At 37.2% G+C, this 22,868-nt stretch overlaps 1 protein-coding gene across 1 annotated transcript; it reads right to left on the bottom strand.

Moving 5' to 3' along the window:
• Positions 1-43: 43 nt before the first annotated feature.
• gucy1b1 (guanylate cyclase 1 soluble subunit beta 1) lies at positions 44-21,649 on the bottom strand. The gene is made up of 13 exons (XM_008411538.3): positions 21,511-21,649; positions 21,150-21,223; positions 18,837-18,937; positions 18,605-18,723; positions 16,779-16,976; positions 15,303-15,533; positions 15,013-15,129; positions 10,935-11,068; positions 7,452-7,649; positions 4,775-5,012; positions 3,980-4,120; positions 1,173-1,327; positions 44-825 (listed from the first exon to the last, which is right to left on the bottom strand). The coding sequence occupies exons 1-13, from the start codon at positions 21,511-21,513 to the stop codon at positions 669-671; spliced, it is 1,866 nt and encodes a 621-aa protein (XP_008409760.1). The 5' UTR covers positions 21,514-21,649; the 3' UTR covers positions 44-668.
• Positions 21,650-22,868: the final 1,219 nt, after the last annotated feature.

Below are 22,868 nucleotides of genomic sequence, written 5' to 3'. Positions count from 1 at the left end.
AAACAAAAATAATTAAGGAATAATGAGGCAAGTGAAGAAAATATATAAAACTAGTATTCATGTTTATTGATGATGCTACCTAAATATTTATGTGAAATACATAATAATACGCCACTGTTTTATTTGTGACTTAAAAATTATCTTGTATCGTCTTCTTACAGTTTTCTTGCTAAACAGCAGATGACAACAAAAACACAGAACCTTCCACATCTAGATTCATTTTCATCATCACTGTCGTCGCTAAAAGTGAAACATAATCTATCGCTATGAGGCAAATAAGCAGTTCTGAATGTAAACCGTACATTTGTTTGGCAATCACAAGTCACATGAGCATACCACGAACATTTGGCACCCTAATATTGTGTGGCTAATTGTAAATGTTTAGCTTATCATTTACCTATAAGTGTGTAATACTATATCATAAAAAAAATTTTAAGATAACTTGAATGTACCAAGCTATATTATAAACACTGCACAATTCTAAAACCTATAGTGAGGTTGTAATGTATCAGGTGTGTGGAGAAAAATGGAAAGGTGAGAATACAAGTTCAAATACTCTTTGAAACACTTTCTTTTTATGTATTAAAAATATCCATATTTCTATACCTATATTAATTTTAATGTTCCCCTCACTCATTTTCATCTGAAGTTTATAATAACACCATACTTTACAGAGCTGAAGTCCTAGCTGCCGGAGGCTCCGTGTCGTTGGTCTTCCTAGAGAGAAACCACACCTTCATCGGCTCCTTCTTTCCTTTCATGGTGATGGGGCCGCGGTACTCCAGATGAAACTGGGGGTCGGCGTTCTCCGCAGACTGCAAGCACCTAGAGTACAACGCCATGTTTATTTCTGGCTCTTGTTTTACCTTGGTCTGTTATATCCAACATAAAATTATTATAATCTGCGTGCAGCTTAAAGGATAATTCCCCTACATAGGCAGAGTTACAACTAGATGAATGTATTAACGAAAAGTTTTAAAAGAAATATGTGATGTTACATCAAACTAAGTTATTATCAGTTATTAAGTTATCATCAGTTAGACATAAAGTAGATTTAAATATTTGATTTCACGTTTTTCTGTTTCTACTACTAAAATTCAAGCTTGTTTTGTAGGACTCTGAAAAATGGCCGGTTTTGTACAGATAAACAACACAGGATTACCAAAACTCACCTGTAAGTGTATTCTGAGACATTAATTTTTCCTTTGTCTCCCGTCGTCTCCGTTCGACTTGTAAGGTTGACCGTATTTCCAAAAAGGCAATATCTGGGCATCCTCTGGCCAATCACACCTGTCACCACCTCTCCAGTGTGGATCCCAATTGTGATCTTGAACAAAAACGATAAAAAGCATGACGTCAAAATATGTTCCTAATAAAACACAGCAGGGACAATTTGAGCTTCTGGACAAACTTTAGAGTACTACAGACATAAATAAATGTTTTTTTCAAAGTCAAATTTATTTCCTGAAAAACTTAAAAGGGTGTTGTTGTTGTGCCGGTTTGAGTCCCAGCCTGTTGACCTTTGCCGCATGTCTTCCCCCTCAGTCATAACCAACTTTTCTGTGAATTCACTGTCAGATAAAGGCCACTACAGCCAAAAAAAAATAAAAATAAAAACTGCAGAGAAAATGTCTCAAAACATTAAAAGCATTAAGATAAAGAAGGGTTCGGGTTATATTCGGCTTGCAAACAATAATTATAATCCTCATGCCTTTTCGGTCTGTTCACACAACTCTTAGCTTTCAAATGAAAAGGTGCAACATTTAGTGGGTGGATAAAAGATTCACTCTGCCAGGAATTTGTGCTCTATGGACAAAATTAGAAATGATCTCAGTTTTTCTTGAGATAATTATCGTTAAATCTGCAGGAAGGACAACTTAGAGACTATGACTTATCTTCAGAGCTGTGGGCACTTCTCAGCGCTTGCGTTCCAGAAAGCATAGATGTGCTGTTAGTGTCTAGGACGAACAGGCATCTATTTTCGTCGCCAGCATCACGAGATGAGTTGAGCGAGCTCCTGCTACGTAACCGGACTCATCTTTTTGCCAGAGCCACATCGTACAGTAAACACGCTTTCATTACATAGATATTATTTTACAGTGGAAGGTTTCAGCAGTCAAAGTTACAATAACAATTGACATTAGTCAACTAAACAAATGTCTCAGTCTCCCACCAACCTGTTATTACAATGCAAAAATATGTCTGGATGCATAGATATTCAAAAATTTATTCAAAAATTAATGAACAGAAAAAAAAAACACCAAACAGAGATCCAGAGTGTTTGTATCATCTATGCCAAAGTAACAGATGCATTGCTAAAAAAGCTGCAGAAATAATTAAATATGTGAAGAAAAACAGACGGACAATCATTAAATTATGTGCCAAAACAGACAAACTGTTTCACCAACGCAAAACCATTTCACAGAGAAAGAAAACCCACTTACAGTCCAGCCTACTGTTAGTAAAAAAAAAAAAAAGCCAATCCATTATATTATATATCTACTATATTAAGTAGTCAGTCGTTAGCACTCCAGATAAAGATGTGTTAACCCTTTCAAATAAATCCATCCCTGGCCTTTTGGGGGTGGAAGGAGATAATTTTTGTGAAATACAAAGATTGCTCTATTTTGATTTCTTTAATTTTAGGCGATCGACAATCAGTCAACATTTACATTAGAAACTGACCTCATCAAATTTTTTCTACCACCACAAGGTTCTAAGAGAGGGACATTCTTAACAATAGTCTGCTTACTGTTGCCAACTTTCCAACTCATTTGGTACAGAAACAAATCGGTATAGGCCAAAATCAGTCAGTCCGTTTTCAATACCGATGATCGGCCAGAAAACTGCAATCAATGCACTCATACTTTTCTTTCGTAACAGCGATCAGTTTGTACACCAACTGATTAATGATCATTAACACAAGCAAAATCTATGTAACACCTATTGAAGAAGTACTTGAATACGTCTGCATATTGTACAGAACATTCCCAAGGGGAAAAAATTTAAATGTTCTCTATTCATCTTCCATAAACTGTATTTATTTATCTCTTAAATAAATCCATTTTTTTCAACTGTACTGTATCTGTCTATCTCCCTCTTGCTCTCTCTAACTATATCCTGTATGTATTTTCTTACCAAGTTCAGTGCTATATGACCGGGGGGGTATTTCCCCTCTGACAGCCACACCACGTCAACACCTTTTATTCGGTGATGACTTGATTTTTGCTGTGTCAGGGCTTTAGCACCTGCGCTGGATCTACCTTTGCCACACGTATCAGGAGGAGCGTTATCTACATGATGCTGATTTTTAGAAGGGGTACCAGGACAAAACGTTTCTGTCCTTCAGTCACAAATGTAACTTAGTTTGCAAAACATTGCCGTTAAACTGGAGCTTGTGTGCATTGACTAAACTTGGAAAAAATAACGAAAATGTGAACGAGCTCTTTGTGCCCACAGTAAAGTACGGTGAAGGGTCTGTGATGCTGTGGGGCTGCTTCTCTACCAAAGGTCCTGGGAAAGTTTCTAGAGTGTATGGTGTTATGAATGAATTAAGTTACCAGGATATGTTAAGTAAAAATCTATCAAAACACGGCCATATGGCATAACAATTTTGTAAAAACAAACAAAAATACCAGTTGTTATTTAGTCTGAGATTTTTTTTCTCTTTGATTAAATTGAAGGTTGGGTCTCTCTAGGTTTCTCTAGATGTTTCAGGGTAATAACACAGGAATAAAACATTCATTTATTTTATGGCTTTTTACACACTTTTCCCGCAGGTACTAATTTTTATTATTTAAAATTATTTCAAAATATCATTTTAGATAATATCACCTGATGTCACTCAACATTTTTTTTTTTTTGTGGAGTCTTAAAACCGTCTTCTATGGTTCTGCCTCTGAAAGTGTAAAGCGTAGTGTATGAATGCTTAGCTGTGAGATTTCAATACTATTTTTAGATTCTGTTTTCTTTATCACACCTGCACTGGCTCATCATCCACTTTGACTTGTCCTGCTATCTCCATCATATCAAGGGCAAGGTGGCAGATGGACTTGGCATGGTGCGTGCAAGGCTCTGGCAAACCGCTCACTGTCATGTACTTATCACCGACTGTTTCCACCTGTGAAAGACAGATAATTTCCCATTTAAATGTGGCATGACAGGTTAAAGTGCTTCTCTTTATTTAACGCTTCTTACAGAATTCCCACCTTTCTATAAAGGGAGCCTCTGTTAAGGTCAGAATGAACCGAAACAGCTTGAGATTAAACACTTACATCAGCCACGAGGCATTCAGGGCTTCTCTTAAGGCCTGCTAATACCCCAGGACCACCAAGCCATTCAGTTTGTCGAGTAAATATTACTACTTTTGGTGACCCAGAGTAGTGAAGCCGATCCCCTGGAAGTGCCAGGGTCTGTTTGACTTCTCAAAGTGCATTCTTGTCTGAAAGCCTGGAGTGTAAATCTGCTGCACCGGGTCTATAAAATTGTGCAGTCGCCCTGTAAAACTCCACTGTGTTCAGGAGTTAGTGCTAGTCATGAAAAAAGAAAAAAAATAAATAAATCAAGATATAAATATACCTGTGCTGAGTTGTATGTGCAAGACTCTATAATTACTATTAATCACACTGGTACAAATAACCAGAGGACCAGAAGAGAAATTGTCGTCTCAAAATAATCCTTGCTTCCTTTTTTTAATCCCGCCTGTTTTTCTTAGTCCAAAATAAGATTACACAAAAGCCTGATAAACTGCGGTGGTAACGTTCTTGTTTCCAACCTTGTATACATAAGGGTTCTTCCGAGAGTCCGTCAAGATGTCGAAGCGCGTGTAAACATCGTTGAGAAGGTTAACTATCTTGATGGCTCCCTCGGCTGAGGCGTGCTTGCTGCAGAAAGCGTTGAATCCCACGATGCCGCTGAACAGGATGGTGACGTTGTCGTAACGCTTCGCCGGGACGGGGCGCTTGTGGCGCAGCTCGTTGGCAACAGATGGTGGCAGAACAGAATAGAGCAGCCTGAAAAGAGGAAGAGGAGCAAAAATGCATTATTCAGAGCAGACACACAGTTACACAGGGGGGTGAGGAATCAGGGCTTCCAGACTGAAGTTCATTGTATCAGCATCTCTTTTGTTCTCCCACTACCTTGTGGTAGCTTCACCATGCAAGCTGCTCTCAGATAATAAAAAACGGGGTGGTGTTACTATGGTAACAGTTAGGTCATGGCTGCCTTGTTAAAAGCAAAGAAACTTTCCTGGTGCAATACACTTGAGGCATCAGGGGATGTGATACATAACAATAGCTTGTCAAAATATCTTATGTTTATCAAATTAGTTTGAAATTTGTAGTTTAAATATGTTGAGTTTGTGTCTGATGAAGAGCAAAATCAGCTTCAGTTCTCCTGAATTTTCACACAGAGTAAAATGCCGGACCATCGAACTACCACCACCATATTTGAGTCTAATGCTTTTCTTCTGAGAGGCTTTTAATACTGACAATATTGTTGCTCCTAAAATTACAATCTAAAATGAGGCCATCTGATTAGTACTGAAATAAATGAACCCTACAAAGATTTACTGAGATGCCAATACATAAGAAACTTTAAAGCTGTAAACAACCTGCAGCTTATTTAAATATTAAGAGAACTTAATTCCGCGTTTAGAGACGTTATAATGCTATGTGTAGAATAACATTATAGCTATCCAATGGCAACGAACTGGCACAACAGTCTTAAATACCATCATGCTCCACTGCTGTGATCATCTCCAGCTCCTGCCTTGTGCTATGACAGGCCAACTTCTAAACTGTTTTAATCCTAACAGGGCCTGAAGATTAGCTTTGGTAAATATCAACCTGCATAATAAAGTCCGACCCCAGGTGCTCCTGTTGCCATGCAGCATTCTGACAGCACTATGAGACTGAGACCTGTTAGTTTATGTATATCAACTGTTTCTGGTTTGGGGTTTGACCTTAAAAGGGAATCCTTCACACAGCTTCTTTTATTTATTTATTTTTTTACGTCACACTACAACATGCACTAATGAGCAATCTAACACTTTGCTTTAACAGCCATGTTGCAACAGAATGACTTTGAGGCTGACTCACAGCATTGAGATAATGACTAGGCTGCTGTATGTAATTAATTTCCTAAATGATGCACTACAGAGAAATAGTTTGCATACAGTGCTTTTACTGGGTGCGAATAATAATAATAATAATAAAAAAGCTTTTTGTCAAAGTGCTGCGTCACATTTTCCATTTCACAATTTCCAGACTTGTGTTTATAAATATCCCTGAGAATTGTCAGCCATTTTTTGAGTTATAGTAACAAAAGTTTGCTTCACTCTAAAAAAAACCCTCAAAATTATTATCAAAGGCATGTCCATCTGTGAAATGCATGCCTTTGTTAATTAACTTAATGATATCTGAAGTGGTTGTCCCCCTCTTTGTCTATTATGACATATGTTGGTGTATAGGAATTGTATCCAAGTGTGGGAAAATGTTCTAGCATACTTCTGAAGTAATGTTTAAATTGGGGTGCTTCAAATTTCGTAAAATGTAAAAAAAATCATTATAAGTGTGATCATTTTTAGAGGATAAATTGCACCTATAAAATCTCTTACTTCTGTTTAACCCGTTTTCTACTGAGCAGCATTTCTGATTTCATTATTATTTATTTTGTAACATGAAAAAGGACAGAACGGAAAAAATTAGAAAACCGAGAGCCATTGTGTGCTAAATATGTGACTGTTGGAAATATTGGTGAAAAACATTATTTTGATCTAATGTGCTGACATTTAGATTTATTTGCATGCCATTCATATTACAATAGCTCCACTATTAAAAGCCTCAACTGCAATTTACTGTGCCATTGACATTTATTGGTCCCTCTGTTAACAATGCGTTAAAACCCTTAAGTACAAATTTATTTCAAACTTAAGCAGTATAATCTCACACTTATTTTGGTGCTTTTATTCAGCGAGAAAAAACTAAATCTCAAGAGAACAAATACAAAACAATTCAGCTTCAACGTAAAAATCATGATATGTTATTATAGTTTCGATACAATTAAACTGACAGCAAAAAAACTGGTTTTGAAAAGACAAATACTTTGTAAGGAATTTTTCTATTTTAAGATAATTTTAATTTGCTTAAATTTTTTATTTATTTTTTTTATTCTCTGTCTGCTATGAACAGACAATAAATACTTACTGTCTGCATACTTGCAGGGAAAATGTGTACTGTTGTAGCAGGAGGTTTCCCAAATTCAGTACAAGAGCTTCAAATGGACACAACTGCTCAGGTAAGACTGAGACAAATAATCTCAGGGTTGACCAAATCTCTGAGACAACCACTGATTGAGGTGGTTGAGGCTTTTGTAACTGGGGAAGGGATAATAGTGGAGGGTGCTGGTTGTGAGATTAAAGCTAACTCATTTTTACACAAGAAACGGGAAACCTGTCCGTCTTCTTCTTCTCGTCCTCCAGGGCCCGCAGTGTGTGCTGGAGGCGATCCGTCAAAATTTCCAGCTCCTGCGTTAGCTTGTACTCCTCACGAAACTGTTCCCCCAGCAGCACCAGGTCACGCGTGGCGTCATGTAGCGGGATGTCACTCAGGTAGAGTCCCCTCCTCGTCAGATCGTCCAGGTTCATAACACTAACCACAGAAACGCGCAGCAAATCGAGACAGAAAGGAGAAAACGGTGAAACGCTACTTCAATTTTAGAGCTATTTTTATATATAAACTGAGATAAGGACTTCTCTGGTTAAACAGAAACTGCTCGTACTCTTCTCTGAAAGGGTATAAAATAAATAGATCACGGAGCAGTGATGTCATCACTCTGGCAGAGCCGTCTGCCTCCTAATAAATGATCTCGTTCAGTGAGGTCAGACACAGCTTGATATGACTCCCCCTGATAAGATGAATAGAAACTCTTCATGCTTTTAGCTCCCGTGAGTTAGTTTTGTCTGGACAGGCACCTTTTAGCAAAACCACTTGAAAGCCTGTTTAGACAAATAGCACAAGGTCCACAGAACATTACTTTCCTGCAACAATTATCTCAGCAAATTCCTCAAAATGGTCATGCCAGGAGGCTAATGGAGGCCACGATGAATTATCCCAAGTATCTACCTACTTATTATCTTCTTCTCTAATTTTTCTCTCTTACCATTTAACTACATGTGTGTTTATAAAAGGCTGGAGAGAGAAAAGAAATCCTAAACTTAAAATCAAATACCAGCACTACAACAGAAATGTATATCAAAATATTTTGGTGCAGACATTTTGATGTTTTTTATAGTTCTTATAACTTTTTTTTGCTGATTTGCAAACATTATGTGCTGTGCAAATTCAACATTGCACAGCACCTGAAAAACATCATCCCTGTCATGAAACACTGTAGTGGCAGCATCATGTTGTGGTTATCCTTTTCTCTATTAGCTGGTTGGAGTTGATGGGAAGATAGATGGAGCTAGATTTTGGAAGAAAATCCGTTAAAGGCTGCAAAGGACTTCAGAATGGGGCAAAGGTTCACCATTCAGTGGGGAAACGAACATAAACATGCAGTCAAAAGTACATATCAAAACATAACCATGGTTACATCAAGTCTAAACAATTGTAATATTTTCCCTATGACACACTGCTTTATGTCATAGTCCATCACATACAATCCAAATCCAGTACATTAAAGCTTTTGGTCATAATGCCACAAACTGTTCAGAAGTTTAAATAATTGTAACAGGTTATTCTTCATCGCATATATTCTCATCTCATTTCTTGCATTTTTGTGAAACCTTCATGCTTGGCTCTGTCAGAACAAATCGACTCCCTTCAGTGAATCTGGGTTATATAATGACCTGTTTTAACAGAACAGTCTCTTCTCACCAACAGTCTGCTTCAGCAACAACACATTTCTTCAACTCCGTTTGGCATGCAGTTCACTCACTTGTTCTCAGAAAATCTGCTTCCTGACTGTTAAACTTGGAGGCTAACGAGGGTTAAATGGTATCAACACAATTATTAAGATTGAAGTATTTCAGCAAGTATCTGGTGGAAGCAGTGGATTGGGCGTTTTCTTTTTTTATGTTTGCAGAAACAGCTCAGTTTTTGAGGTACAGATGATTTTCTTCAAACATTTGTCATATCTGCACGGAAATATGATAAGATTATGCATGCCGCAAAAAAACTAAAGAAACTTTAAGAAACTAAATCACCAGATTAAGTTCAAATACATACACTTTAAACCTCGTTGTAGAATCAAGCAATTACTCTCTATCTAAAGGTGAAGCAGCCAGGATATTAATGGCTGACCTCCCATCCTCTGTGGGATTCAGTCCACCCACTTCTAACCTCTGTTGTCATGAAACAATCCGGCGACATGAACACAGACCTTTTAGATTCAAAGCAAGCAGAGCTACGACTTTCCTCTACTCAATAATCCACTTCCTTTAAGTTTAACCTTTAGTTCAGATTAGTCGAGCCGTTTATTAGCTTTTTCAAAGCTTGCAATTTTGATGTAACTTTAAGTTTGGACTCTTTATTTTGGTCTACATTCTGTGACACTGTCGTTTTTTCTAGATTTTACTTTCACCCCTAAGTATAAATAAAAAAAAAACATATACAGTAATTACATCAGGAATCTTCTATTCATTTTGAATATAAGTCCAGTCTTCTGCTTTATCTAAGCTTATGGTTTTTGATGAACAATGATTATCTATGAGAGCATTGGAGACGAACGGCTCGGATGCAGCTGGTCGTAGAAAACTGTTCAAGGAAGCTGTGTGCGCTCCGTTCTTGAGCTAATCTGAAGGCCACATGAGGTTTGGAGATCTACAGCTACTGACTCTGCAGAAAGCCACCTCAAGGCTCTGTACTGCTGAATCCGCACTGTGGTTTTACATGACCTCCCACTTTGAATTGCAGTGGGTCCAATTAATTTCCACTTTGATATAATACCACTAATACTGGTTTGTTGAATACTTAGTGGTGAGAAAGTTTCAGTTGGCTTCCTACATTGTTACCACACCGGAAATCACTGATCTCCTAAGAGTGACCAGTTATTTTACACATGCTTGCAGAAGCACTCTGCGCCCCTCAGTGCTGGATTTTACACACATGTGGACACGAACGTGTTCTGAACACCTGAATTCAATTATTTGGAGGGATGAACAAATTATTTTGAAAGAAAGTGTCAGATATTCACTTTGCTTTGATTGGCCAGACAGCTATCCTCCTTTGGCGTAACAAAACAATAAGAAAATATCTAAGATCTTCAACTTTTTCTAGAAGAAATTATGGACTTTTATTGCACAGAGGAAGCAAGTTAATGATTTGATATGCTTTAGTTGTTGCAGATGTATCTATTGTTTCTTGAGATCACACCTGCAGGCTCTGCTACAGGCCAGTAATAAAGAGAAGGTATGGTAAAATGGGAGAGGGACAATCTGAGGCAGGATAAGATCTTAGAATATTATTTAGTGAGCTGTGAACCAAAATGTAAAGCATGATCAAAGGGAGCAGTGAAAATGAAAAGGGTTCAAAAACTGCCTTGTTAATCTTCATCTCAGATATCAAGCAAATAATCTGTGACCAGTAAGGCTGCATTTCAAATCAAAAATAGCAAATCAGAATTAGATTTGCTGTTTTACTCTCCTAAGATAACCAGTTATGTGACGAACACCAGCAGATCAGGAAATCAAGGTAATGTTGTATTTACAAAAAAAAGTAGATCGATGAATAAATTACTTTCAAACAGCAATTATTTTCATTAGTTCATCTGTTCCTGCTGCTAATTGAAACTCATCTGAGACATGAGGTGCAAAACTGTTACAGATTTTATTAGCCAGGTAGATTACAATTCACTAGAAAGAGGTGTGTGAAGCGGAGCTGCGGTTTGAGTGCACATATCAGCTTGTGTGAAAGCAGAGAGCGCAGTAGGTTTACCTGGGCGAGCAAAGGAAAAGGATGTTCTCTGCTTCTGGCAAATAAATCATCTGCCCTTTCAGTCTCAGACAGCTGATCTCCACCCCTGTCAGCTCGTCCTCATTCTCCACAGTCTCCACATTAAGGAGGCCCTCCTGTCAGGAATACATCACACTTATGAATATTTCATTACACTGTATGTTCTTTTCTAAATCGCCTTCAAATCTGGCAGCCTTTGTTTGAATTTTAGATTTCAATGCACACAAAACATGATGAACTCCTCCGTCACGCAACGCCGGAGTTTTATTTATTAATTTATTTTAAAGGACGATAATCTACATACAGTGAATCTAACTTGAAGCCTAAACAGTTATCTTTATCTTGATAGAAAGTCTTATAAAGCATTTTCTTTATCTCTGAATTACTTTCCTCTATACTGCTTAAGTTTTACATTCATTTATTTTTGTCAGAGTATGCAATATTCACAGAAAATAAATATTTTCCTCCTATCATGAAATACATTCCAACATTTTAAGTTGTTCACATAGATGTCGTCTGCATGAATAGCATCAATGAGACCCACTGCTAAACCCCATGCTGTTGCTAAAAATATCAGTGACCTTATTAATATTTAAGACGACCCATTATGCACAGTTCAGCATCTTTTTTTTTTAAACTATAACTCTACTATGTTGGATGTGCATAATTTATAGATTAAAAACAAATATTTTTTTCTGGACTACTGGTGTTTTTTTGAGATCCAGCATTCGATCCATCAACAGAAACAAGCTGTTACACCTCCGGTCCTTAAGGACAAACTCTGTTGAAGATCTACATTCTCCTGATAAGAAGGACTGAAGAGGTTCTTGTTAATCTCTCAAGTAAAAAAAAAAAAAAAAAGTTAAACTTGAAAGAGATTTTCCATCTCATTTCACAAATGTTCCATTATTTTATCATCTCAGCAATCTTCCACTGACAATTTGTTTTGAAGTATGAAGAGCATGTTATGCAATATAACAATAGTAGGTCACAAGTTCAGTGAGTCCGTGGCTCCCCTGCTAAAGCTTTGCAAAAAGCCTGAAAATAAATTCATGTTATTTCAGCAACATAATCTCACTGTCAAAAATGTAGCAAGAAATATTTTTCTTTTGACTGCATTTTAAAAAATTGCCACAAAATAACTAGTGCAAATATTAGTTAGTTCTGTTGACATAAAATAATCATTACTGAAGTATTTTTTAAAAAATACTTTGCTTTTTTTAAATTATACAGGAGATCTAAATTAGGAACCCAGGACTTCTTGCTGTGACATGACATAGAGGACAATTTTTTTTAGCCACTCCTCAAAATGGGAAACACACGTCAAGCAAGACGCGTGTTGATTTGTACAAGTCACGAAACAGCAACAATCTACAGTCAGAGAGAATAATTAAAACAAACAACCACAACTGCGGCTGAATGAAGGCCAATGTTTTTACTCACAGTGGGAATAGTAAAAAAAAAAAACTGAAGTGTTAGAAAACTGCAGCGGAAACTTCACACAGCAGTTTGAGGGTTTGTTTATTTTGAGGCCATTAATGCATAATTACAAGGGGTGTCAAAAATTGTGAAGAGTGTTGCAATTACAGTTTCACTTACATTGTCTGAAATCATTTCTGCTCTTGTAATAGTAATGAATCACAGAAGCTGAGGGCGGGCATGCTCACCATACATATTTGTTGTGTGGTTGTCTCAAGACAACAAGAAAAATGTGTTATCATGAGAAAACAAGAGTCATTATCTCTTGATATCAGTATATTTGCTTGGGGGAGAAATGATACGTTTCTGAGCTCCGAAGAAAATACTTCAGCGAACAGTGCTTCGTTTCTTCCATTTAACAACTGACTGTCTCCATGTTTGAAACTAGTTAACCATAATTACCTACATCAAGTCTTTGATGAGGATATAATGTTCTTAACTCCAGGACCCGAAACGTTTAAGAAAAACTGTGAGTCTGATGTGTTCAGTGGATTGATCATATCAGGCATTACAGGAAAAGAGCTTCATAAATCAGAATAGTAGAGCAACTATTTCTGTGCTTTTACAGATCCAGTAATGAGCTTGGTCACAGTCTTTTTGAACCACCAGATGAAACCACAGTGTGCATAACTTCATTTAATTAGCAGCTGAAAGATATGACTGGCTATTTGTAGATTGGAGTAAAGTAAAAAAAAATAAAAAAAATAAAAAAAACTAGTCTGGTTATATTAATAAATTGAGCATCAGTGTTAAAGAGAAAATTAATTGATCTATTTTATTAGTTGGAGTCAAAAGGTTTAATCTCCTTTTAAAACTGATCTTTGCCATGAAGAAAAATCCTTCCGAAAAGAAGACATCGAAGACATCATTTGATCCTAAAATGTATTTCAGCCATCATCAAGGCACCTTTTTCCATTTTGTAGTTTTCCTTTGTCTATACAGTAGTTCTTAACCTGGGTTCGATCGAACCCCAGGGGTTCGATGAGTCGGTCTCAGGGGTTCGGCGGAGCCTCTGCCGCGAAGGTAAAGACACATTAAATAACTTGTGTAAAGTCATGATGACGCGCCCCGCTTTGCCATCACTTGCTGCAGAGGATCACGTTACATTGCTTAGCCAATCAGTGCTGCGCAGGAGCACTGATTGAAGGAGCTCCACTCTCAGCATGGATTTGAACTTGTGTCTTTAATTACGTCAGCAAAGCTCAGTTTTTACCAAATTCGGTAGCTTTCGTGTACTTCTAAGTCTGGGGTTCGGGGTTACTACTGCCTCTAGTGGCGTGGGGGTGGTAACACAACTAATATAATTACATTACTAAATCAGAATACCGCAAAGTCTTTATTATTTATTATTAATTTTTCATTCTCTTAAGAATGTAGAGCTAATTAAATGATCTAAACAAGACCTTAAAGTGGTTCCAGTTTCTCTCGATGGCCAACCTGTTGAAACTGTGGCAAATTTTAAATACCTTGGGTCGTTCCTGGACAGTCAGCTCAACTTTGCTGAAAACACTGACTATATTTTGAAGATCTGTTCTTGGAGACCCTACCTTTTAAGAAGACTTAGTGACTCTAGTTGGGTCACCCCTATGTCTTGAATTTGGGGGCGGAGGAGGGGGGGAATAATATTTTATTTATCACTACAGAAGGGTTCAGTGAATGCGCATATGGAACTGGTGGGTTCGGTACCTCAAAAAAGGTTAAAAACCACTGGTCTATACAATTACAATTACAATGTAACTGGATTGCTAATAATCCTGGCAGGATTCTATTCTTCAAAGGACACATAATAGACACCTTTTAGTACGTAGAACTGAGATTCAAATTTGTCAGAAATAACAAAGCCAGGTATTGATAATTAGCACATTGATCAATTTTTATGATTTCTCTAGAAAACTATTCATATTCAGTACCTAGCAAAAGTATTTAACTTTACACATTTTGTCATGCTACAACTACAGACATCAGTTTATGTTATTGAAATATTTATATCACAGATCATCACACACCAGCAGATAACTGTTGAGACGGAAGAAAAAATATCCTTTGTTTTCAGCAAACTAGAAAATGTAAAAAAGAAAGTTTATTTTTATTTTTTTAAAGTAAAAGAATAAATAAATAAACATCTGAAAAGTGTGGCATGTATCTGTATTAAGCCCCAGTCATTAGTTTTATGCAGCTTTGTGCAGGTTTTCTTCCAGGATTACCCTATATTTAGCTAAAAACATCTTGCAGTCAAATTTGACCAGTTTCCCTGTTCCCAATGAAGAACAAAATCCCCACAACATTATTTTCAGTTATGCTTCTCTTTCTCATGCGGAATTTAGCGCAACTGATTGCACTAAATTTTATCTATAGGGCTCAACAAAACTCTTGAGATTTTTATGTGCATAAGTGATTGCAAATTGTTCTGTTCACCTACCACATAAACTCCTCATAGAATATATTGTTTGGTTGCAATTTGTAATGACAAAATGTGAAAAAGTTGAATACTTTTGCGAGGCCCTTTACAAGCAAAATATAGACATGTTTCAGAACAAAAAGCCAGACTTAAATAAAGCCCTTTCTGATATCTGACGTCTACCTTGCTTCGCAGAACAAACACGGTGTTGATGTGGGAAAGGATGCCGTGAAAGCTGAAGTCAATGTGTGGACGAACCAAAGAAAAAACGGAAGGGAGGATGCAGGCACCAGGCTGGAGCTGAGGAACAAAACAACATTTTCAATTTAAAGTTAGTTGCACGTCGCACAAAGAGAAATTAAACTGTTATTGTGCAGATATATCAATGGAAAACAACAACCAAGTGCTGACTTAACATCAAGTCCCACATTTTACAGTGGCGTTCGCCATGTTGGCTGGATGTGAATGCACACCTGCGGCAGGACCCTGTATATGGCGTTCCCACACTGTGTGAGCATCAGGTCTTTGTCAAACATGAGGTGAAACGGAAAGGCCTTGCAGAACGTGTACGGGCTGATCCGAGTCTCCTGTGTGCCGTTCTCCTCAAAACCGTCAAGATCTTCATAGAACGCCTCCTCCTCAGAGTCCTTCTCCTCAATCAGAAACTTGATGTGGTCACACTCCTCACTCTTCGGTTGGATCACCTGCACCCAGAGAATCCATCACTTAAAGAACAATCTACAACACGGCTTTAACCCTCGTGGACTCTTCAACCATATTGGCCTATTATATATACTCTTGGTTAAAGGAAAATAAGTCTAGAAATGTCAGGGGTATTAGTAATTTTGGCCTTAACTGTAAAAGTTAAAGATAGGTATTGCTACACAAGTAAACTGACCAAATAAAAAAAAAAAAAGGTTGAAAGAATGTAAAACTAAATATGGGGGTTCAGGGTGCATAAGAAGTAAATAAAGTATACCAGTAGTACAATTAAAAACTAAAATATATCCTAAAGATGGTCATTGCTCCTTATAAAAACTGAATGAGTGAATCATTAATTTCATGTCTTCCATATTGAATCAGGAGGGCAATAAATGGCATTTCTGTGGGTTTATGAGCATAAGGCGTACTGACGTCGAGCTGCTGTCTCTGCACCCTGTTTCCACAGCAACGGTGGCTAATATTTTCAGAAAATTGGGTGTCACATTTGGAGCGTCTGCCATTTTCTGTTCTTTCACAGCACACACAACGGTTGAAAAAATATTATCTTGTCCGCCCAACATGATTAGGTCTGGGAGAAAATGTCACTGTTGTAATAAGGAGACACATCCATGCAAGCTCACTGGATGTCTGAGAAGGAAAAAAAGGAAAACGACAAGCTTCTGTGACTCGATGAATGGGATCTGTCGGGTGAACATTAAAATGCGATTAAAAATACCAATACCACCTAGTTGAGACATTAGGCGTGACATGTGCTTATTCTTCTTAGTCAATATCCAATTAGCCAGTCTAAATCTATTTTATGTGCAGTAAAAGTTAGACAAAGTTAAACTAGACAGAGGAACAGAAAAAAAAAACCCTGAAGAGGCAGCCAGTCTCTTGCCTGTGACTCTATAACTTAGATCTAAAAATATCCTCTGACTCACTGGCATTAGCCAAAAACTGAGCTGCATTTATCACAGCGTTTCCGTTTGAGTATTTCAGGGGGGGAACTTCTGTTTAATCCCTACATCAGATCCTCTTCAATTATATTCGGAGTCATAAACTGTCACATTCTTACACAAAGCACCACAGATACTTCAAAAGCCTTATTGAACATTGTAGCCATAAATCAGAAGGGGGCTTTAAGTCAGCTTCATTTATCATCATGATCAGCAGCAGCAGAAGAAGCAGACTGGACCATTAGCGTGCGGTGTCTTTCACCAGAGCAGGAAAATAACGACGCTGACCTTCATCTCTATCTCTGTGCCATGGATTTGTTGAGCGACTGTTTTAATGATGCCAATCACAATATCCTGCAATCCTTCTCTCTCTGAGTAGTAGTGAAGGATCAGGTTGTTTCCCTTCTCTGCGTCGGTGCAGCGAAACGACGGGGCCCTCATCCCGGGGTAAATGGTGCCCAGGTGGTCGTGTAGGGCATCCAGGTTCTGCAAATTCAGATGAAAAATTCAACAAATAATCACAGTAAGGAAAGTAATGGTTTATGTTGTTTTTTTTTTTTTTTTTCTTTGTTTACAACTCCTTATGGACTATCTGTGTGTGTTCTCGGTCCTCTCTTTGGCTCTGTTGGCTTTTCTAGAGCAGATGGCCGTAAAATATATAGTTTTTGTGGAAAGATGGTTTTTACTTTGAAAAAAAGTTAAATATTCAGATTCTTTTGTCACAATAAGATAATTCATTTTCACATTTTAATAAGCAGGAAAACCTGCGTAAACAATTATGACACAGGTTTTATCTTAAATGCAGCAAACACAATATGTTGTGTTTGAACAGAAGAATTTCTAAAAGTATCCAAGTATTTTCCCATCACCATGTAGCTGTGTATTCAACTTTAGCTCTGCGACTACTTCACCTCACAGAGTAAGGGACCAAGCCACATAAAACATATAACAACATTAAGGGACGTTCTATACTCCCTCCACCAGGCTGTGCGACAGGAAATTGTAATCAACAGGAGGTTTTGATTTGATAGTATAAACTGTTTATTATTTATGACTGAACCGCAGAGGACATCCTGCATAGCGGAGCGGAAAAGGAGCTGTTCTTTAACACAATAAAACACCCTCACATCAAAATGATGACCTTGCATTGCTCTGAATTTTCTAGTTGTTTCTTTCATTAATTTAACCACTTGTGATGTGATCTCTAGCAAAACACACATATTAACCTACTCTGAATTATTTGTCAGGTTACTGCTGACACGAAACAAAGACTTTATTACTTAGGAACTGTTTCCCCTTCATTGCTGTGCAGCTGCGGCATTTCTGCCTCACAGTAACCGCTGTGCAGTTAGTGGCTCGCAGCATGAAGCAGCTCCCAGTGAGCGAGATGTTTGCACATGTAGTTGTTTTGTGGTTACACAATACAGAAAATAAAGTTAAAAAAAACCCCAAAAGGAACATCTTAACTCTTTATAGATGTAAATTTAAAAGGTCTTTTAAGCCATTTTGTAAAAAAAATAAAGAAAGAAAATAAAGAAAATGAACACAATTATTTTTCCCTTGTGGTAAAAATGCAAAAAAATGTCTGGGCTGGATTATTTCTTTCCCGTTCAGCTACAGCAAAAATGGCAATGAACTTGGAAGGATATGTAAAGCACCTTAATTTTCCCCAATTCAGCACTTCTGAAATTTTTAACTACAAATCAAAACTTAGTATCAACTGAAGAGTTTTTTGTTTACTTATTTCTGGTTGCAAGGAAGATTAGTCTTTATTTTTTGTGAAGAGCAACATTGCACTTTAAAGGTGGAGGTTATGATGTAGAAATGGCTCCAAGAGTTACTGCTGCTGCTGCTTTACAGTCCAAAGCCTTCTGGGTAAATTCTCAGGTCAGGCCTTTCAAAGTGGCATTTACAGGTGCGGTTGTGTCGTTTCTTGAGGTTATGAAGTTATAAAGCCTTACACCAGCTTTACCATGATGATAAAGCATTACCAAACCACAGAGAATGCTTTTCACACTAAGACCGTATTATTTTAAGTACATAGGTTTCACAGTTTTTGTTGCAAGTCAAAGACGTAAAAGGTTTTGCATCGTCTCTCTACTGCAAGAGCCTACCTGCAGGAACTCTCGAACATTTGAGCCCAGCACACGCAATATGGTGTCATAGCCTGACTCCTGGCAAAATTCAAAAAACATCTTTCCAAACATCTGCAAGATTTCGCCTGCATCGACCTCTGAAAAACAAGATGAAAACATACTCATGCCTGACCATGTGATTTAGTCTGCACGTTATGAATTATTTCCTTTTAGTCACTTTCCAGCAGTTAAAAAATGTGCAGTCACTTACTCAGAACTTTACTTGCAGCTGCAACAAGGTCGTACGTCTTAGCATCCTCGTATATGATTCGAACAAGAAACTGACCCTCAATGTCAAGCTGAGCTTCCCTCCTGCAAACACAGAAACGCCGTCACAGGAAAACATCTCAGCAAGCAGCTTTGACTTTATTTTCTACTTTTAATAGAATGGCTAAATAGCAAAATATTTGTCTTCTATTGGAAACGCTGGTCTGTAAGGTCTTAACTAACATTATCGTGTAATTAAAATGTTTTTTTTTAATTTTTTTTTATTTCCCTTGAAAATCAGTGGTGGTGTTTAGCTACAACAAGGGAAGCAAAATGATTTACAGGCCTGACGAGCAACCGCAGTCTTATCAGAATGTGCTACAGCTGCAAAAACATACCAGACCTTGAAATGTTTTGCAAAGAAAACAAGAATTCAGTCTTGCTTCGGTCAGCTTGTGATAACATTGAAAGAAAAAGAGCAAAATCTTATAAGCTGCGCTTTAGCTAAAAGTGAGTCCCATCTGCAGTCATCGCACACATCCGTGCACATTAGTTTTTTTTGCACTGGCTGACTACTTTAAAAACATTTACACAAGGCAGCTGCTGTTCTCGTTTCCCTTACCTTCTATTTTAGGATGGGTCAAGTTGAGTTCAGTCAGATTTAAAAAAACAAACCTAGTCTGAGCCAAATTTTTCAACACGCTGAAAAATGTTACTGTTATAATTACTTGTTACAATGATCGCACAGAAATTACCTTCTTTACATGCAACACAACATATCAGGTTTGCAACATGCAGTTCAGATGAACGGCCAGCAATACCTAAACCCATTGACTTACATGGAAACATTTTAAGGGCAATAGTTAAGGGGTTAAATTGTTCAAACAGTGTGCACTCCAGCAAATAATGATAATTATATTTATATTTGATGTCAAAACAGAAAGGTTTTTTCTGACATCATGATTACCTAATTAGCATCTTAACACCAGCAGTACAATATTCTTAGCTGCTACCTATACATGTTCAGTATCTCCTGTTTTATCAGGATATCCACCCTAACAATTGATGCAGTCAAGCAACACTTAAGTCAGCATAGCATAGCATCACATACATCTCTCAGTCTTTTTTTTTCAAGTTGGATTTTACCCCATAATCTGATCCAAATAACAGTTTTATGATAAAAAATAATTTAAATAATTTTAAATGACAAATGAAATGCCAAATAAAAATAATTTGAAAATGTTACTTCTAATGTTATGCGCACTGAAAGGCAGGGCAATTTTAAATAAACAAACACACAAAAAAAAACAATGTATCCTGATCTAAAACTGTTTTCGTTTCAAATAACAAGTTTATAGATCAGTATCAGAGTAAAATCTATTCCTTTATCTATTCTATTCCACCACTGGACGAATATCGTTCTCGCTGAAACTCGCTGAAAGTGTGTTAACAGAGGACTATATTTAATCGACAGAATTTACAGAAAATCATTAGACCACTTAACCTGTCATTAATATTTTTAGACTGTGAGAGGAAGCTGGAGTACCAGAAGTGAACCTACGCATGCCTGGGGAGAACATGCAAACTCCATGCAGAAAGACACAAGGCAGTGATTTTAGCGGCGCTAAAATTGTGTCCAACCTTCTTGTATGATCAACTAACAGCAAATGAAAAAGATCCAACAATTAAGGTTTAATAACTGATGTAATATTATGAAAAAAAAATGATTTCACTTAAATGATGGAATTAAGTGACAAAATTGCTTAAGTCAGTGTTAAAATAAAATTGTAACTTAATTAGCTAGTTTATTAATTCCATTTTTTAAAGACACATATGGGTAAATACCAGAATAAATTTGTAAAACCAAAAGTCTTTGGTTCATACAAACTTTAGCTATATAACTGTGCCTTGTACTACTGTTATTAAGAACATAATGGATGTATGAATGATGCATATGAAACTTCAAATAAAAATAATATTAAAAAGAGAGCTCTATTGTCAATTAAGTGGCCGTTATTTAACTAAAAAGTAGAACATTTATCAAAGGACATATACTGAAAATTTCTTAAAATGTTTAGAAAAGGATAAAGATTATCTCTTATAGATTCTATTTTAAAATGCCGTTACTTTATATTTCTAAACCAACACAGATCATTTCTATCATTTGAAATCTACTCTCTAATAAGGCATTTGAAAGCCCTGCTGATATCATAGCGTTAACTGACAAGCAAATATGAAGGCACTCTGTAGTAATTCTTTGCTTTTGAGCCTGCTTTACACGGAAAAATCATCTGAAGGCAGCACAAACACAACTCACTTGATGTCTTCCCATACTTCTGGGCCGTAATTCCGTAAAACCAGAAGCTCCAGGGCGTGATTCACAAACCCGTACTAGAAACGAAGGGAAAATAGGACCAACGTCAATATTATTCCATGCAATTAGTTTCCAACAACTAGGTATGTCTATATATAGCTTATGCGTGCAGGATTTCTGCTGGTAAAATATGTGCATATTGTATCCACCTGTTTAGGATAGCACTACAATTTTATTCAGTTACCGTAGCTTGTAACCGCTGTTCTCCCAACAGGAAATGTCAAACGCTAATAGGTTGGACTACGAGGCGAAAACCTAATTTTCTCAGCATTCAGATAGAAGAGAGAAGTCAATGTGTACGTACCATGGTGAGCGCTGCTTTTCTGCCTCTTTATTTTTCAATAAAAAACCGCTGAATTAAGCAAAACCTTCATGGTTTGGTCCAGATGCTGAGAGCCTCTGAGTCCATCCCAACTATTTTTGCCAGCACTTTACGGACAGCAGATCTGTCCAATAGCGTATCCGGAATAATATAACGTCAGCTGTGATTGACCAATCAAAACCGAGAGGAAGGTAGCGTACTACAAATGATGCTAGTCAACCTGCGATTCTCGCAGATGTTTGTTTTTCTTGGCAACTGCTTTATATGTTGATGTTTGATCTTGTAATAAGTATGTGATTATATTTACGATGCAGCCTTCAGTGTAAGCTGTAAGATATTAAGGCGTAACAGGAATGATAGCAATACATTGCAATAGTACCCCTTAAAAAAATGAAAAATAAATAATATATACACTGCTCAAAAAAATAAAGGGAACACTTTTTTTGTGAGTTTGTGGAATATGCATAATGCTTAATCGAGATTTGGGAAAAATAAAAAATATATACTTGACAGAAAACAAAAAAAAAAAACAACTTCACATTTGGTATGCTTGTATTCAGCTTCTCTAATCTAATGAAATTGGACATCTCTAATCAGAAGATGTCCAATTAGCAAAAAAAGAGTCCATCTGGGTGCTATTTGATTCAAGTATGAATAATTGTTCTGTGGCCTCAAAGGTTTACATCAGCATCATGAAGACTAAACACTTGCTGCTCATTGATCAAGTTGTGGGGAAGTTTAAAGCAAGGTTATGACTTTTAATTAATGTTCCAAACAGCCCTGTTCAAGCCATCATCTGACACTGGAAAGAGTAGGACACCTAAACTGACAGGCAAGGACAGTGTTATTAAGAGAAGTTATCCCAGAGGCCCACGATAGCGCTAAAGAAACTCCAGAGATCCACAATATCATGTAGGGGGATCTGTTGTCAAGACAACCATGGCACTAGTTGTTATTGGCAATGAGGAAAGGATTATTGAAAGAAAGCGATCAGAAGTTGTATTTGCACTTAACTTAAAGTCATGAAAGAGACAAAACAAATGCACAAGGTGCTTTCTTTGGTCCGATAAGACCAAAATGAAAGCTTTATGGAAACATGGCAGCAGCACAATAATGCAGTACGGATCTTTTGCTTCATCAGTCATCTATATTTCCTTCTAGAACAATAGATGGGGATAAAAGTGAGGCAGTGCTGGAAGAAAACCCGTGGTTACAAAATACTTGATATTAGGATGGAGGTCACTTTGCAACAGAACAATGTCCTCACTCTAAACATTCAGCTGGAGTAATAATGGAAGTATAGCCATGTATTGGGATGGACCAGTCAAAGTCCAGATCTA

This window comes from Poecilia reticulata, chromosome 1 (genome assembly GCF_904066995.2).
Source record: "Poecilia reticulata chromosome 1, P_reticulata-male-v2, whole genome shotgun sequence".
NCBI classification, from domain to species: Eukaryota; Metazoa; Chordata; class Actinopteri; order Cyprinodontiformes; family Poeciliidae; genus Poecilia; species Poecilia reticulata.
Note: the sequence above shows the minus strand (reverse complement) of the source record. Positions and strands in the feature narration are given on the sequence as shown.

Coding starts and splice junctions, on each gene's coding strand:
- gucy1b1 (XM_008411538.3), bottom strand. Junction 1,328..3,979: donor TGGATGATGAGCCAGTGCAG/GTGTGATAAAGA, acceptor TTTTTGTTCAAG/ATCACAATTGGGATCCACAC. Junction 826..1,172: donor GTCTCAGAATACACTTACAG/GTGAGTTTTGGT, acceptor GTTGTACTCTAG/GTGCTTGCAGTCTGCGGAGA.